This window comes from Nothobranchius furzeri, chromosome 12 (assembly GCF_043380555.1).
Source record: "Nothobranchius furzeri strain GRZ-AD chromosome 12, NfurGRZ-RIMD1, whole genome shotgun sequence".
In the NCBI taxonomy this organism is placed as follows: domain Eukaryota; kingdom Metazoa; phylum Chordata; class Actinopteri; order Cyprinodontiformes; family Nothobranchiidae; genus Nothobranchius; species Nothobranchius furzeri.
Window position 1 is genome coordinate 24,635,798 of NC_091752.1, and position 17,494 is coordinate 24,653,291.

General features: G+C 41.3%; 1 protein-coding gene across 1 annotated transcript; it reads left to right on the plus strand.

Annotated features, from left to right (window-relative positions):
• The first annotated feature begins 2,957 nt into the window (after nucleotides 1–2,957).
• Nucleotides 2,958–16,401, plus strand: si:ch73-52p7.1 (uncharacterized). The gene is made up of 2 exons (XM_015944570.3): nucleotides 2,958–3,003; nucleotides 14,610–16,401. Exon 2 carries the CDS (start codon nucleotides 14,710–14,712, stop codon nucleotides 15,499–15,501), a length of 792 nt encoding a protein of 263 aa, XP_015800056.3. The 5' UTR covers nucleotides 2,958–3,003; nucleotides 14,610–14,709; the 3' UTR covers nucleotides 15,502–16,401.
• The last annotated feature ends 1,093 nt before the right edge of the window (nucleotides 16,402–17,494 follow it).

Genomic DNA, 17,494 nt, shown 5'->3' on the forward strand with positions numbered 1-17,494 from the left:
CCCGAGCAGGTCCCTGAGGTCCAGTGATCAACGCCTACTGGTTGTGCAGCGCACCAGGCTAAAGACTCCAGCAGGTTGAAAAAATAAGAAAGCCCAAAACAGTCAGGAATCAGCTCAGTGTGATGTTGGGACATAGGATTACTTGAACCGAGTGGATATTTTTTGACTATAGCACAGATTATGACTATAAGTCAGCAAAGGAAAGACTGAAATTAGACTTTTGACTTCATGAAACTAGTTTTGTTTTGCTGCTTTGTTTGCAGTTTTCTCTGTGAGTTTTGCACTCAGAATAATGGTACTTATGTTGTTTGAAAGAGGAAAGTCGGGATTTTAATTCAAACTGCTGCTTCCGTGTATACATGTGTGTTAAGTATGTTTGCAGTTTGCACATTTTGGTAAATATCAAGCATGTTTTGGAACAACTTTGTTTCCGGAAGTGCTTGTGGACCTGGTACTGGGTCGGTTGGGCTCAAGTTGTGTGATGCAATGGTATTTTGGCATCCTCTAGTGGTGATTTGTGACTAGCGCATCTGAAAACAAAGTTGTAAAAATGTGCCTCACCAAAAAAAATAAAAAAATAGTGATCATCACCAGCCTCCACTGATCTATCTGTCTGAGGTTGTGGCCAGACTATATATTTATTTATAGGATGGCTTGCCAGGCAAATGCATTCACTTATAATGTTGCTTTTGTAAAGAACATCTGGACATCCTCAGATGAACCACCCCACAACAATTTCACTGACCAGGACACAGTGGTGATACACGGCTCATGAATTCAGTGCAGGATGGAGTTATTAACAAGTCCTTCATGTCTGCAGCCATCCAGGATTGAAATCTTATGCCAGTGTTGGAGGAGCTGTCAGACATTTGTTTTCCAACAGGATGAATAAAGTTAATTTTTAACAGTCTGAGCAAAATGTAAATAGTAAAGAACGTTGTGGACATTTGAAATGATGAATACACTTTCTTAAAGTCATATTTTACTAGAGCATCTTGCAACAGTGCATCTCGTGTGTCCACAGCCTTCCCTTTTTCCTCATGTTCCTCTCTCATTTTTGGTGTTCAGTTCAGTGAAAATTAGTGGTAACGCTAGTGCTTTTTTTCCCTTTAATGTTGCCAGGGTATTTGTTGTAGTAATGTATATTTACCGGTAACAATTGGATTGTTGTTGTGTCCTGGTGGGTCAAATTGTTGGCCCATACATTTGGCCACCTCTTTAGATCTTGCACAGTGTGGCTTGAAGCCCTCCTTTGTGATGAACGAAAAACATAATGTGGCCTGGGCTAAGACAGAGCCCAGACACCTTGCAAGAAAAACTCATTCTGGCCACTTGTATCCACGATCTTGTTCTTACGATCGCTGTTCAAAGCTCATGACCACAGATGTGGACTGGAACATAGATCGACTAAATCGAGAGCTTTGCTTTCTGGCTCAGCTCTCTCTTCACCACGACCGACCGGTACAACGCCCGCATCCTGTAGAAGCAACACAGATCTCCCTCTCCATTTTACCCTCATACTGCTAAACATGAGTGGTAAAATTCAAATAACTGTTCAGATTCAGATGCTGTGAGGTACATGTGTATTTTTGACGCTTTTATTGTGAAGGATTGAAGGAAGTAGGATGTAGAATTCCACAGAAGAAGCTGCTGTTAAAAATATCAAATGACTCCTGTAAAATTATAGGTCTGTAGATTTTAGGGGTGCTTCCTTGGACTTAAAATGGTCTGCTTTTGACTTTCTCGTTGTAGTGTTTGAACGTATTCCTTCCAAATTGTCGTTTTAAGCCATTGTTCAAATAAACTATCATTTAAAGTTAGATTCTCATTCCTAGGATCAATTTCTTCTAAAAAATATCACCTGCTTTTGAAGCTATGGTAGTTTAAGTATCTTGAGGTCTTGTTCACAAGTGAAAGATGTATCGGGAGATCGATGGGCGGATTGGTGCTGCGTCTGCAGTGAAGCGGACATTGTACCTGTCTGTTGTGTAAAGAGAGAACTGAGCCGGGAGGCAAACCTCTCAGTTTACCAGTCAGTCTACGTTCCAACCCTCACCTATGGTCACAAGCTTTGGGTAATCACAGAAAGAACGAGATCGCGGATACAAGCGGCCGAAATGAGTTTTCTCTGGAAGCTGGCTGGGCTCTCCCTTAGAGATGGGGTGAGCAGCTCAGTCATCTGGGAGGGGCTCGGATCTGCTGCTCTAGATCTGCTGCTTTTCCACATCGAGAGGAGACAGTTGAGGTGGTTCGGGCATCTGGCCAGGATGCCTCCTGGACACCTCTCTGGTGAGGTTTTCCGGGCACGTCCACCCAGGAGAAGACCTAAAGGAAGACCCTGGACACGCTAGAGGCACAATGTCTCTCGGCTGGCCAGGGAACACCTTAGGATTCCCCCGGAGGAGCTGGCCCAAGTGGCTGAGGAGAGGGAATTCTGGGCCTCCCTGCTAAGGCTACTGCCCCCGCGACCTGACTCCAGATAAGAAGAGAATGAATAGATGGATGGCACAGCCCTGTCCATGCATTTTATGTCATCACTAAAATTCTCATTTTGCATGCCAGAAACCTGAAATAGCTGTATTCTAGAAGATACTGTGAATTAGTACAAGTCAACACAACATTCCTGTAAAACGTAACAAATAAAAAACTGTTTATCAGATCGGACTTTAACATAATTTTTAATTAATTTCTACTTATTTCTGTCCTTTAAAAATCTTACGATTTATCATGAGTTTAGATATGTCCAACAGCACTTGAATGCATCAATTTTCTGTGAAAAGAGAATAGACTTGCATCCTATACATATTAGTAAAAACAAAGTTTAGCATTGTTCTGACAAACTTTTCACACAGCACTTAAAATCAAAAAGTCCAAATGGAGAGTTACGGCTTCCCTTGTGGGACTCTTCCCACATCCTGACGTCAGCTGAACACAAACGTTTTCCTCCCCATTCCAGCGTCCAGCAGAAGCATTCCCACATCTGCTCAACAGCAGCAATCAGAGGTGAGTAAACTCAGCTTTTGTTGCATTGGGATTTGTATGTTTTCAGTTCCTCTGACTGGAATCTGAAGAGGTATTTCAGAGTCCAGTTGATCTGAAAGCCAAGCCTGCTTTTTTAATTCTCATATTACAGCTCATAGCATTCCTGTGTTAAGCAACGGAGACAATCCCATGGAAAACTGCTAAAATCTTCCGATTGACACAAACTTTATTGAGCCACATACAAATCATATTTAGGGTTGATTTGAAGCAGATTCTTACCCCCATCATGTCAACAAAATATTAACATTTCCTAACATTTGACTTAATTAAAGTTAAAATGAATAAATTATTGCCGCATTAATTCGAATTTCTTTACATTTGTGTGATGTCTAAAAACTGCAGGACACATATTTGGTAGAGCGGGCTGAAATCCTTGTCTACGTTACCTGATTTGTCCTGTGAGCCCCAGCTGCTTTTGTCATCATGTCAGCAGCTTTTGGCCCCAACCTCAAAGGTCCTGCAAAACGGAAACCCCTCACAATAACTCGCTTCGTAAAGAAACCACTGGATAACTTGGGGAATAATTCCGGCTTTCTTGTTGCGGTAATGAGAAGATACATTTTTTGGCTTTGCCCATTCACCAGACTGCAGCCAGCTGTTATTGCAGACGGAGCAGAGGGCTTGGTATCACACTGAGATGAGTGAAATAGCTGATGTTTAAAGTTCTGGAGCTGTTTGTGTTTGGTGATGTTAAAAATATGCCTTCAAACCGGATTCATCATATTTATTACGTAAGAATTTAGGATTTTAAAGGAAGTTTTTGACTCTTTTTAGAAAATGTATCCTGCCGTTCAAAAGACATTTAAAAAAATCTTTCTTCAAGCATTGAGTTCATTTTCTGTTTAAGTGATAAGGTCATGTGCTGTCAGTTGAGCCATCATCATTTCATCAGTCAGCTCATGTAATCATTCGTGAAGCGTCCTCCCTAGAAAGTTCAACTCATTAAAGGTGTGGTTAACTGAAAATGATTTTTTATGATTATTTCTGATTACAATCAGTCACTGATATTTTCATGCAGGCTGAACATGAAAATAGTCTCCGACACCTATTTCCTGCATTCACCTCTGATAGAAAGTAGATGGTGCAACTCTAGGATTAGAAAAGCCTGACAGATCTATGTTACGCTGAAATTTAACCAGTGATGGGAATAGCAGTGTTTAAAACAACAGTAGTATAAGCCAACCATTAGCATTAGCAACTTCACCACATAGCAGAACTCCTCCAGGCTTATGTTATTTGTGGAGATAAAACATCCACGTTGAAAGTCAGGGGTAGAGTTGTGTTGCTGTTATCCAATCCAAGGCGTGATGTCCAAATATTGGGAAATAAGACTCCAAAGCACAGCTGTGATGTGCACTGACATCATTTACATTGACACCCCGTGGTCTGGCACTGCTTATTGGCGTTGCCGAAATGGCCGGTCGCCATTTTGGATGCGTCTTCATTTACCCCTGGTGTGTTTATTTTTCTTCTGAGGAAGGTGTTTACCCAACAAAAAAAAAAATACAATTTATTATGACTACAGTTGGGTTTGGAGAGTGAGGAGACCCACCCAATATGGCAGCGACACTGTTACTCTCTCCAGCGCCCATTGGGGTGTGTCTATTGTGATGTGCACCACTTCAATTCCTTGAAATGGTGAAATAAAATACTGATATTATTTCCTACTAGAGATCATTGCAAATGTATTCATTAAATACATTTAAGATGGATTTTATCAATACATGTAAGATTGTGGAATGCCCTTAACAGAGAAATCAAAGAATCAAACTTGCATGCTATATTTAAAAAATGTATAAAATCAAATGTATTAAGTAATTATAAAAAGGTAAATTAAAATGTCAATGAAAATAAATAAAAATTATAAAGGGACTGAGGTTATATTGTGTATTTTCTTTTGTAAAAAGGGGCAGAAATTATAAGATTTTTCTTCTATCTGCCCCTTTTCATTCATTTTTTTCAGTATGTTTATGTACTGTATTTGCTTGTGTTTATTTTATGAATTTTGAATTAAATAAAATTTAGAAAAAAATAAGTGACCCACACCTTCAATCTCATTTTGACAGAAAACGTAATAAAATGCAGCCATTTGCTTAAGAAAACATTTATGTGAGTTTTATTAATTACTAGGATATTTAAAAAGTGTTTCATAGTTCTTTTATTTTACTTTAACATTTTTATGCAAACTTCACTCAGTCGCTGCACAAAAGAAGACGTTTGCATAAACTACAACAATTTTGTCTGTACGGACTTATAACCACAACTAATTAGCTAGGCTTGAGCATCTGTTTCCTGTTTTACTTTGAAAGTCACTGATCTGTGTGCCTTGTTCAGTTTTACTTCCTGCCATGGTTTCCTGAAGGATTCTCACATCTTCTTTATGTGTTTTTTATGTGTGTGTTTCAGTTGGGCTCAGGGTGCTACCTGTGCCCTTGTTCCTTTTTTCTCAGGCCATTTTGTTGGCTTTGGTTCCTCTTTGAACTTTATTTTCCTTTTTTGTTTTGCTGACTGGTGCTGACTTTGTTTTTCCCCTTTCTCCCTGTGTGTTTGTTCACTTTAGAAACTTTGTTTTTGCTTTTATAATGCAACGCTTGGCCTCCTCGTGCTGAAATGCCCTTTGAGTAACGACAAAACCCCCGACTTGAATCATTTTGCAGAACTGCTGAGGCTTAAAGGAGCTTGATAAGCACATTTAGGCTGAGTGCTTTTTCAGTTTAATCAGATAAAAGTTTGCACTGTAAATTTACTCAATTAGATATAGAAGTAAATGCTTTTAGTAGAAAAATGTATCTCTGGGGTTGACATTTGCCACATTAGGCAACACCTCCTTCTTTACTTGTTTTATATTACAATTATAATTCTAACTTGGTCTGGTAGTCAACAAAGTTATTAAAGGAAAATCAAGAGGAAAGGCATCAAATATTAATGAAATAAAAAGTTGGACTATGAAACTATTGTGAGAATATCACCTGCAGCTCATCCAGCAAAGATTAAAGGTCCTGTATGCAAAATACAATTACTGGAGCTTTTGACCATGTTGTATTGTTATTTCATCGTGAAAACACCCTCAAAGCTGTTCTTGGCTTCACTCAGGCATGTCAGCTGCCTCTCTTCAGCTCTCGTAAACTCAGCTAGGCTGTTGCAAAAACCTGAGTGGAGTGTTGTTGCGTCATTGTGTCCTGCTCCTCCTCATCTAGGTATTTTCTAGTGCAGATCCCTCCTCCCCTGGACTGTAAATACTAACACCCACTCACTCCATGTAGCTAGCAGGGAGTTTCATCTCCACACTCTTTCTGTCTGCACTTTAAATAATCCCTAGAACCCCCAAAAATGCATTATGTCAGCGAAAAAACGGGATCCCTGTCCTGAAGATGTTAATCAGCAGCAATGGTTGGCTATTAGCTTCAGGAGTTCTCAGTTTGTTTCACAAACTGCTTGCTAAACCACCGTATCGGAGTTGGTTTTAAGATGACTTACATCTTCAAACTGGTGCCATTCCAAAATCAGAATCACTCAATGGATAGGTCAGAGCTTGAGCACAAACAAAATGCCAAATATCATTGCTAAATACCATGATACAGCCCTTCAACATTTCTGACAAAATAATCATGTGAAGAAATAAATAAATGATTTAAATGTTTATAAAAGAACATTTGCACACAGCAATGAAAATATGGGGGTCTGGTTTAATGATGGCAGACTATTTGGTTTTGGCCGTGCTTGAACTTAGTCCATAGGAGCTAAATACTTTTTCTTCAAGCGGAGGCTGTTCGGGAAGTCATTTATGCCAAGTAAGACACACTTGTCAAACATGTTTGCTTTAGCTAAGATATTAGAGCCACACGGGGGAGAAACAAATCTGAGCTTCAGCTAACACTCTGATAAGTCAGAAATCATCAGTGAGCAGCTAAATGTTTGGATATGACTGGCAGAATCAGCTGAATATATCTGAGCCTTTGTTTTTGAGTATTTAACTCATGAGAAACAGCATCATAGATATGTGTGATAGTGTGTAAGCACCTGATCCTGATTTCTGCTGTTGTGTCCTTGAGCAAGGCACTTAACCCACCTTGCCTGCTGGTGATGGTCGGAGGGACCGGTGGCGCCAGTGCTCGGCAGCCTCGCCTCTGTCAGTGTGCCCCAGGTCAGCTGTAGCTATCATTGTAACTCATTCCCACCAGTGTGTGAATGTGTGTGTGAATGGATGAATGATACGCTGTAGTGTAAAGCGCTTTGGAGTCCTCTGACTCTGAAAGGTGCTACACAAATGCGGGTCATTTATCATTTAATGGGAGGGGGCAGCAAGCAGTGCATTTGGAGGACAATTCTTTGTTAAGTGAAACTCAGGGGCAGTGGAGGAATGCAGCGGCCAGCTCTGTCCAGCCTGCAAAATAAGAGAGAGTCGAGTTCCCGCTCTGACTTTACTGCCAAACCAGAAAACCTACCAGACCTTTGGAAAAGCCAAGATTGCAAAACAGTGTTTCCTCTGGAATCTCAGAGCAGTTATAACTGTCTCACTGTGTATATGTGTGTGTGTGTGTGTGTCTGTGCGCACGCATATGCGTGAGTGTGTGTGTGTGTGTGTGTGTGTGTGTGTGTGTGTGTGTGTGTGTGTGTTTGTGTGTGTGTGTGTGTGTGTGTGTGTGTGTGTGTGTGTGTGTGTGTGTGTGTGTGTGTGTGTGTGTGTGTGTGTGTGTGTGTGACATTCGATGAGGCTTCCCAGTGCCAAACAATATCTCCCTATTACTGGCCCTCAGGAAGACCACACCCATCACAAACTGTGTGTGTGTGTATGTGTGTGTGTGTGTGTGTGTGTGCGTGCGTGCGCGTGCGTGCGTGCGCGCATGTGGGACAAAGCCCTAATCCAGACCAGCTGTCAGAATCTCCACCACACATTGTAATAAAATACATAATAAATGAAAAATACACACGACCTCTGAGCATTTCCAATAAGACTCCAAAGATGGGAGAGGTTAGTTTTTATAACCTGGACACCTTGTGTTCATATAAACACGCATCTATATTTCCTCATGAGGGTCAAGTGTTATTGTCAAGGTAGCCAACCTGAATGTTCTTTTTGTGTAACAGCATGATGATGTTGTGGGTTTCAGACATATCATTTTTTCATAAAAATGGAGTCAAACGGGACACGATGCCAAAATGACACAGAATATCTCCTGGAATGCAACGGATTGTGGTGTTTAAATAATCACCTTTAAATTAGACTTAATTTTCATTTTCACAGATTGTTCGTGTCAGATGTTTTTGTAGAACCACAGCAGCCGTCTCAGCAGCGTAACCATATCCTGCTTTAGAGCTAGTGGTTTCAGACTGCTCTACCCTCCACACGACCCTCAAAAGGTCAGGATGTGGTTTATGTGGTGCAGCTGAAAAAAGTTACAATTTTACAACATGAAAGTGCAAAGAAAAGGCCATATATGTAATGAATCAAAAGGGTCAATTTTCACCATCGAATTGACGCAGTAACCTTTCATACACGCCAGAGCTGCCAAGTCAAGGTTACACCAGCTGGAGGATCCAGACGCACAGATCAACTTTTTGCTCACTCATTGTTCTTCAACGCAGACATAAATAAACCGTCAAGGTCTCCCACAAAAGCCTTTTCTTTCTGCAGACTGCTGGATTCCTCACGCTGAATAAAAATGAATCCACACGAATCCTACAAGACTTTACAACGTATTAATTCATTAATCATATGTGATGAACAAACAAGATGTTTAAATGAAACGTTTGAATAATCTGTGCTTAAGTCAATGAAGTTGAAATAAATATTGCTCTTACAATGATCCATTGCAGATCTTATGATCAGTAAGTGTTTGATTTAACAAGTAATCAGTATCTGTACTCATACACATCTTCATGAGATGCACCAGACACCATGCCACGTTTCAAGTCAATTTAATTCCCTTTCTTATACTTTCTGATACTCAGTTTGAATGCATTGAGTGGATGCTGTTTTTTGATAAAGTGATACTATGCAACTTTTTCATATTTTTGTATCATTTTCTTGAGCCAGTATGTGCTAAATGACCCTTTACATGGTTAATGAAAGGCCACGTAGCCCCTATCGGCCCCTGTGGCCAGAACATTCCACTTGCAACTTCAGACTGGCAGTCCGCTCTGTTGGGAATTGACCTGATGTACCTGGAGCTGCAGTCTGCCTCCAGCACTTTTTCTGCATGTTTTAGATCATGAACACAGCTGATTTGTTTAATTTAGTGATGAATCACTCCTGTAGACAATAAGGAACCCTGGGGAGACATTTCAGCTGTTAGATTAAGGTGTTAATAAAATAAAGGCACAGTGAGGAGATACGTTTTGCTTTCGGTTATACAAATGAACACTAGGGGGTGCTAAAAGCAAGCCAACACTGCCTAGTTCCCCTTTAACAAACATCCATGTGGACCAAATTAAAAGGCACATATCAGAGGTCATGTAATGATTAAAACAAACTTTTTATTTTCTAACCAAAGAAAACTATGAATTTCATAATGGAAAATAAATCCTCACAGCAGCAGCCCAGAGTAATGATGACATCATCTGCCCATTGGAGTCACGACAGACGTGTTGTCAGTGTCTCTCCTGGAGCTGAAGGATTTGGCTGAAATGAAAAAAAAAGGTTGTCCGTGATGTTGTTGACAAATGTCTGCTGAGAGAGCGGTCAAGAAAAAAAAGCCACTAAAATGAGCAAAACGCAGTCTCAGTCTGCCAGGGCTAAAATCCAAAAGCTGTGTCCAAAACACGTCCGCACTCGCAAGCTCTCATTTCAGGATACCTCAACACAGCCACACACTAAGTAGACTCTTGTATTTCTATCTGTGGGTCACTCCAGGAACCTTATTATTCTCTCATTAGATGACTAGCGCCTGTTTCCTGTTTTCTGTCTGTTGAGGTGAAACAATTTAATCAACATCAGTTCAGAATATTAAATGAAATTTAATGAAGAGACACAAAATACATAACTGAATTGCTCAAATTGAATTACTTTATTATCTTTGGTCAATTGTGCACACACACACACACACACACACACTGTCTAGACCCTTTTAACACTGACCGGGAACTAGCTAATGCCCTGAACAGTTTTTATTGTCGGTTTGACGTTCTGGATTTTAGTGGGGAACGGGAAATCCTGAGGGAGAAATGTAAGGATAGTGAGCATTTTACAGTTGACATGGAGGACATAGGTAGGGCCATCAGAACAGTCAGAGTGAACAAGAGCCGAGGACCAGATGACATTTGTGGCCTCTTACTTAAATTCTGTGCATTCCAGCTGACACCTATACTGCACCACATTTTTAATGAATCTTTATGGTTACAAAAGGTCCCTAAAATATGGAAGGATGCAGAAATCGTACCGATTCCTAAGGTGAGACATCCAGGTATTTAAAATGATTTCCGCCCTGTTGCTCTAACTTCCATTTTAATGAAAATCTTTGAAAAGCTGGTTAGATGCGAGCTTTTAAAGCAGACACAGGGACTGCTGTATCCTCTACAGTTTGCATATCAGGCTGGGAGGGGGGTGGAGAATGCAACGGTCACTCTGTTGGATATGCTTTTTCATCATCTGGACCTAGTAGGAACTCATGCTCGACTCCTCTTTGTGGACTTTTCGTCCGCTTTCAATACAATCCAGCCTCATATTTTGGTTAATAGGCTAGAGGAACAGTTTCACCTGAGTAAAAGCATGCTTGGGTGGATACTAGATTTTATGATCAACAGAACACAAAAGGTCAGGGTGAATGGTACCCTGTCGGATAAGAAAACGGTGTCTACCGGATCTCCCCAGGGCTGTGTTTTGTCCCCCTTGTTGTATATTTTATACACTAACATGTGCCAAAGCAAACATGAGAGAAGGACAATTATTAAATATGCTGATGATTCTGTAGTTGTAAGTCTCCTGAGAGAAGGGGAATACAGCCATGGACCTGTTCTTGATGATTTTATCTCTTGGTGTGATGAATCATATCTACAACTTAAGGTAATTAAAACAAAAGATATGATAATCGATTTTAGAAGGAAGCCTCAACAACAGCATGATCTTTCCATAATTAAAGGTCAAACTATTGAGCAGGTGAAATTATATAAATATCTGGGGACAATTATTGACAGGGAGCTGAACTTTGAGGAAAACTGTGATGCTGTGGGTAAGAAAGGCCAGCAGCGTTTGTACTGCCTTAGAAAACTGGCCTCATTCCATGTGGACAGGACTATAATGTCCATGTTCTATTGTTCTTTTATTGAAAGTGTTTTATCCTTTTCCTTAGCCTCATGGTTTGGTCAGGCAAATCTTTAACAAAAGGAAACACTGAACAGGATAGTAAAGTGGTCGGGTCGCCTGCTTGGAAAACAAGTGAAAAGTGTGGCACAACTGTACAGTGGGCAGGTAGAGAGGATTGCCAACACTATTGTTAGAGACACGGGCCACCCACTGCATGCCCAGTTTGCCCTCCTGCCATCAGGACGGAGATTTATTGTGCCTAAGTGCAGGACCAAGAGTTATAAAAGGAGCTTTATTCCTGAGGCAGTAACAACTCTCAATAAGAAATGAGTCTAGCGTGGCTACTTTACTTGATTTTATCTCTATTTATTCGTGGATTGTTTTTATACTTTTTGTATTTTTATGGATGTGTGTATATTTTGTGAGTGTGTGTGTGTAACTGGGCGCTAATTCTCATGTCACATGGCAAATCAAATTTACCTTCGGGTACTAATAAAGTTACCTTGACCTTGACCTTGACACACAAACACACACAAACACACACACACACACACACACACGCACACGCACACACACACACACACACACACACACACACACACACACACACACACACACACACACACACACAAACACACACACACACACACACACACGCACACACGCACACACACACACACACACACACACACACACACACAGATGAAATAATAAAGGCAGGGAGATGTAAACAATGACCTTATTTTATTATGATTTTATGGTTATCTGTTATATGATTGAAATGTAGTTTTATAGTTGAAAACATTAGTAAATTAAAGATTATAAAACATATTGACATACTGAATATTGCAACATTTTGTGTCACCATTTTTCATTGAATGCTTTGCAAACATTTACTGTCTTTTTTTTATGTGGAGCTTCATTCTGGTGGAACAATTAGATCTCGTGATAAAACTGGGTGTGTCTGTCTGGCCTGGGTTTTCCAATAATACGCAGTCTTAAAAATTTGAAATATCATCTGACTTTTTGTGTCCCAATATATCCTATCATCCCCAGTGTACTGTGATATGTTTCTGATTGACAGACTCTTGCCAACACATACTACTAGTGAAAATATCTAAAAGTGATTTTACAGTCTGCAGTACTGAGATTCTCCACCAGGGGCAGACGGTATGTGTAGGATTCATGCATCAGGTTTTAGACATGTAAAGTAGTAGTACTAGAACTAGTACTAGAGCCCTTGGAAACATATAAGCAGAGACTTAGGCCTAGTCCACACGTAGCCGGGTTTTTTTTAAAAACGAATATCCGCCCCTCCAAAAACTTGCATCCACACCACCTCGTTTAAAAAAATCAACTCTGTCCACACGTACCCGGATAAATACGTTGTTAAGGACATGCCAGACCTGTAGGCGGCAGTACTTCCCCCGTTCTTAACCTCGTCCTTCGCCTGTGGTCTTCCGCAAGGAGCAGTAATTCCGCTTGCAAAAACAAACAAGCAAAAAGCGCTTGGACAATTGATGAAGCGAGTGCAGCTCTGAGGGCATCCATGATGCCGGCTAGTGTAAACACAGGTCACAGACGTGATGTCAGCATTTTTTGTTGCGGAAAGTCACGTTGCAGACCTTAAATCTCCGGTTTTGTCTGTCCACACGCAGACACCCAAAATGACGAAAACGCAGATCTTCACTTTGGCCGGAGTTTTAAAAAAGATCTGTTTTAGTGTGAAAAAACTCAGTTTTCGTGTGGATGACAGGCCAAAACGTAGAAAAATATCTACGTTTTGGCAGATCCCCGGCTACGTGTGGACAGGGCCTTAGGCCAAATCTCAATAAATGGCCTGTATCTGATATAGAGCCTTCTAGAGTCCTGGAACCCCCCCAAGGCACTTCATTCACCCATTCACACACACATTCACACGCTGGGATGAGCTACAATGTACAGCTGGGGCACACTGACAGAGACTTGAGGCTGCAGAGCACTGGCTCCACCGGTCCCTCCGACCACCACCAGCAGGCAAGGGGGGTTAAGGGTCTTGCCCAAGGACACAACGACAGTGACAAACTGAGCGGGGCTTGAACCTGCAACCTCCTGACTACGGGGTGAGCAATCAAGCCCTGTGCTACCGTTGCCCAAAATCTCAATGCTCGCACTTCCACTAGCACCCTTGAATTCTGCGATCCCGACCAAGGGTGTGAGTGCGTAGTGTCCTGATTCTTAAGTGCAACGGTTGATCACGCTCCTTTTGCACCCTTGATCCACACTTCGCCCAAGTTCAAACTTGGGCGAAGTGTATTACACACAATCCATTGGTGCGGGAGAAAATGCTCAAGTGCCTTTTCTGAACATGTGTATTTTCTAATGACAGTAGTTCATTTTAGGATGATTAATTGATGCTCTAAAACTTCTAGGAAAAGCAGCAATGAATGTAAATTTATTTCGAATAATCGTTTGGTTGTTCGTTTGAAAGTTGTTAATAAAGGTTTTTTTAAAAAGTACAGTAACCAGCGTTGCAGTCGATGACACAATGCTCACTGTTCCATTTCAGCAATTATTTGCACACTTGTGTACCACAAACTCGAAGCCTTACTGCACAATTCTGTCAAGCGCACTTCACAGAACACGGTAGGGTGAAGTATTGTGATTGGACCTTAGACCCCCTCCCATGTATTTTAGATCCAATTTTTATGGGTATTTGTTACAAAGCTGCCAATATTTTTTCAAGAGCTGGGAGTCATTCTATTCATTTTCAACAACATTTCGATGGATATTTCCAGAAATCGACGGTAAAAACTACACTGTGTCTCTAATTTTACCACTTTATTGTTTTTCTTAACTCGTTTTTAAGACTTGGACTGGAAGCTTGCTGTAAAATAATTGGTCTCCATGCTTTAGATGGTTCCAAAACCAAAATACCAACAAAAACACACATTGGCAGACATGAAACAGTATTTTAGCAAAAGCAACGTGATTCCCACACAGCTGTGGTAACTTTTCTCCCCCCGCTTAAATATAACTCAGCAAATGTTATGATTAAAATGAACAGTTTTCTTTGACTGAATGCCTGACAGTTGGAAAAATAAACGCCTTCTGACAGACCAGAGACGTGCACGCTGATACCCGCTGACAGGTAAAACAAGGAGATTTTCAAAAAAGTATTGAAACTGTAGGTCCAATGTTTGTGATGTTTAGCGACTCACAAACGCATCAAGCTGCAGGGAGGGATGGAGGGAAGATGGACTTTCTGCAGTGTTTCAATAATCATAAAACTGAAACAAGTCATTAAAGTGAATTTGCTTTTGTCCCTTTTGTCTCTTTTCTACAGGCTTTAGAAACAGCTGATCACAGCCATCCGTCTGTCCCGCACACACCAAACCCACTCATGTCCATCAGTCACAAGCTATTCTGAGACTCCTCCAGTCGGGATGTACTTCAGCCTCGCTGCTCCTCTCCTCTGTCTGCTGCTCTGTGCACCTGTGGCTGACATGTGCTTGGCTTATGTCACCCACAGCAGCTTTATCCATTATTCCTGCAGCCAGGACCCACAGCCCTGCAGCGCCTCCTCGCTTACAGACTGCAGGTGCAAAAACATCCAGCTCTCCTCTCTGCACTGGCCTCTGTCGCGCTCCACTCCTGTTTTTCAGAAGAAACATTTAACCGTTTGGTTCACGTCGCCATCCAACGTGGTGCGTCTGCTCAACAACTCCGAAGTGAGACACCTCACGCTTATCTACTGCGGTCCTCCAGGAGAGGCCAGGAGGACAGCCTCGCTTCCTTTGAAGGAGCATTTTGCTGTGCAGAAACTGGAGAGGCTGACGCTGTTGAACGTGCCAGAGAGGCCTTTTCATCGGTGCTCAGATGCAAATAGAGTCAAAAGCACAAACACTGACCTGAACAGTGATTTTGGCTTTTATTTTGACTCAAACAGATACAACAGGGACAAAGACACTAATGTGGACTTTGCCGTAGACTCAGTGAGAGATTCTTTGACTGCGTCCCCAGTCCAAGACATCCACCTGGGCAGGGAGCTCGGAGCAGCTTTTCATGAACAGGCCAGGCTGGGAATCATCCACAGCTCTGTGCTGGACTGGGGAGCAGTGATCAAGGCCTACACGGTCCAAACACACATAGACGGAGATGGTGTGCTGCCTTTCCCTGACCTCCACCTGGCAAAACTACCGGAGACGTCCGTCATATATGTCAGCTTTGTGTACTGATAAACAAAAGGATCCAGTGTTTAAGGCGCATGCTTAATTTTTGGTCTTCAACCGAAAAGCAAAACTAAACCTTGGGAGAATTAAGTTTAATGTTTTTCTTTGGAAAACTATTTGGTTATCATTTGTAAAATATGTATTTATATTTTAACTATTTATTCTGCATGTTTCAGTCTTAGATCTAGTTTTTGCTGAGAAACAACAGAGCTAATTTCAGTGGATAGTGGGTCTTTCAGTTCACCTTTGACCTCTGGTTACCTTTTTGATCAGGAATTAAACTTGTTCCCTTCTCAGACTAAACCGCTAGGTGGCAGCAAATACAAATGTTGGGTGTGGGGAGCAAACATTTTTATAAACATATTTAACAGATTTTTTTTCTTTTTCATATTTATACGGAAGTCCCAATATTATTAAGAGTTAATAACGAACGGGTTGGGTATTTATAGGATTTAAATTAACAGCACCACGATTTGTTTTAGTTCACCTGACTCTGCAAATTATTTAGTTTTATTGATTCTGTGTTCATACTTCACAAAGTGCACAAACTAACTTAGACAAATTGTATACGTATATTTTAAAATATTGCCTACATCTGGCTTTGCACACATAAATCCTTAGAATTAATATAATTTGTAAATTTCCCTTTTTTTAGCGAGTAAGAAGAAAAATCACATTTACGGGCGCCTCTTATCAGACGCATCCGCATATTTTAAATATGTAAGTTGTTCTGGGAGCATGTTGGTGTGTTTAGGAGGCGCAGCTGCGTGTGTCTGCAGACGCTCCTGTTTGTTTCTGTCCTGTTTAAAGATGCTCCAGCCGCCTCTGCTGACACCTGCTAGAGAGCTGCTGATTTACATGATAAACGCGCTGAATGCAGACTGATACAGCCTGTTGATCCCTGCACCTGAGAGGTCAACCCCCCCCCCCCCCCCCCCCCCCACACACACACACACACACATGAAAACGCAAAGACCTAACTAACTCTAGCAAGACAAACAGTCCGAAACAAATCACGTCTTCTCAGAGGGACCACCCTGAAAGCGCAGTAAATAATTATTCCACAAAGGTGGACCGGACCGAACCGGACCGGACTGCGCTCCTCTCCAACTGCGCCTTTAGCCCGCTGCCGCCGTCTCCTCACCGGCAGCTCAGCAGTAAAACATTTTTATAATCAGACGTTATTGTTCGCCGCCTCCTTGTGGGAGATGCGCCCATATTCATTTTTTAAAAGGGCAAATCAGCCATAATTCAGTTTATAAACTGCAGCGCGCGGGGGAGAAATGCCTGGATGAATATTCATTAGAACCCGCCCGAACTGCCATGGCCGGTGATTCATTAGGCATATGTAAATATCACTCACTTTAATTGGCCCTAAACTGACTCAACATAATGTTGTCATTAGCAAATTATTACTTATTTGTGAAACTAATGGTGCGGTATGGCGCCAGAGCCGAGCAGCCACATATATGATTGTAATTACAGGCCTTTTTATTCACAGGGTGACTGAAGGAACTGATGGATGTGTGTGTGTGTGTGTGTGTGTGTGTGTGTGTGTGTGTGTGTGTGTGTGTGTGTGTGTGTGTGTGTGTGTGTGTAACAGTTAATTTCCCAGACACATGGACGATTTGAGTCACCAAACACCACGCTCATAAACCTGGTTTATTTTAATGTTTACAGTAAATCAATTTTCCAGAAACGCTTCCTTCTTCATTTTAATCCCAGCTTTAGTGTGTGAGTGTGTGTGAGTGTGTGTTCATAAAATTAACTGAAAATTAATATAGTTAAAAAATGTATGTATTTATGCCTCAGTGTATTAACAACAAATAACTATCATAATTTTACGTTATATAAAAAAAATCTGCCACCAACTGGATGAAATTATGGGGTTTAAACAGGCCCCAATAAATCTGGGGTAAAAATGAAGCCAAGTGACAGAAATTGCAGTTCCACTCTCATCCACTAGGAGCTGGCACCAGAAGTGAGCAAATCCTACTTG

Bases quoted from the DNA above. Each gene is read 5' to 3' on its own strand.
- si:ch73-52p7.1 (XM_015944570.3), top strand. From the start codon at position 14,710: ATGTACTTCAGCCTCGCTGCTCCTCTCCTCTGTCTGCTGCTCTGTGCA.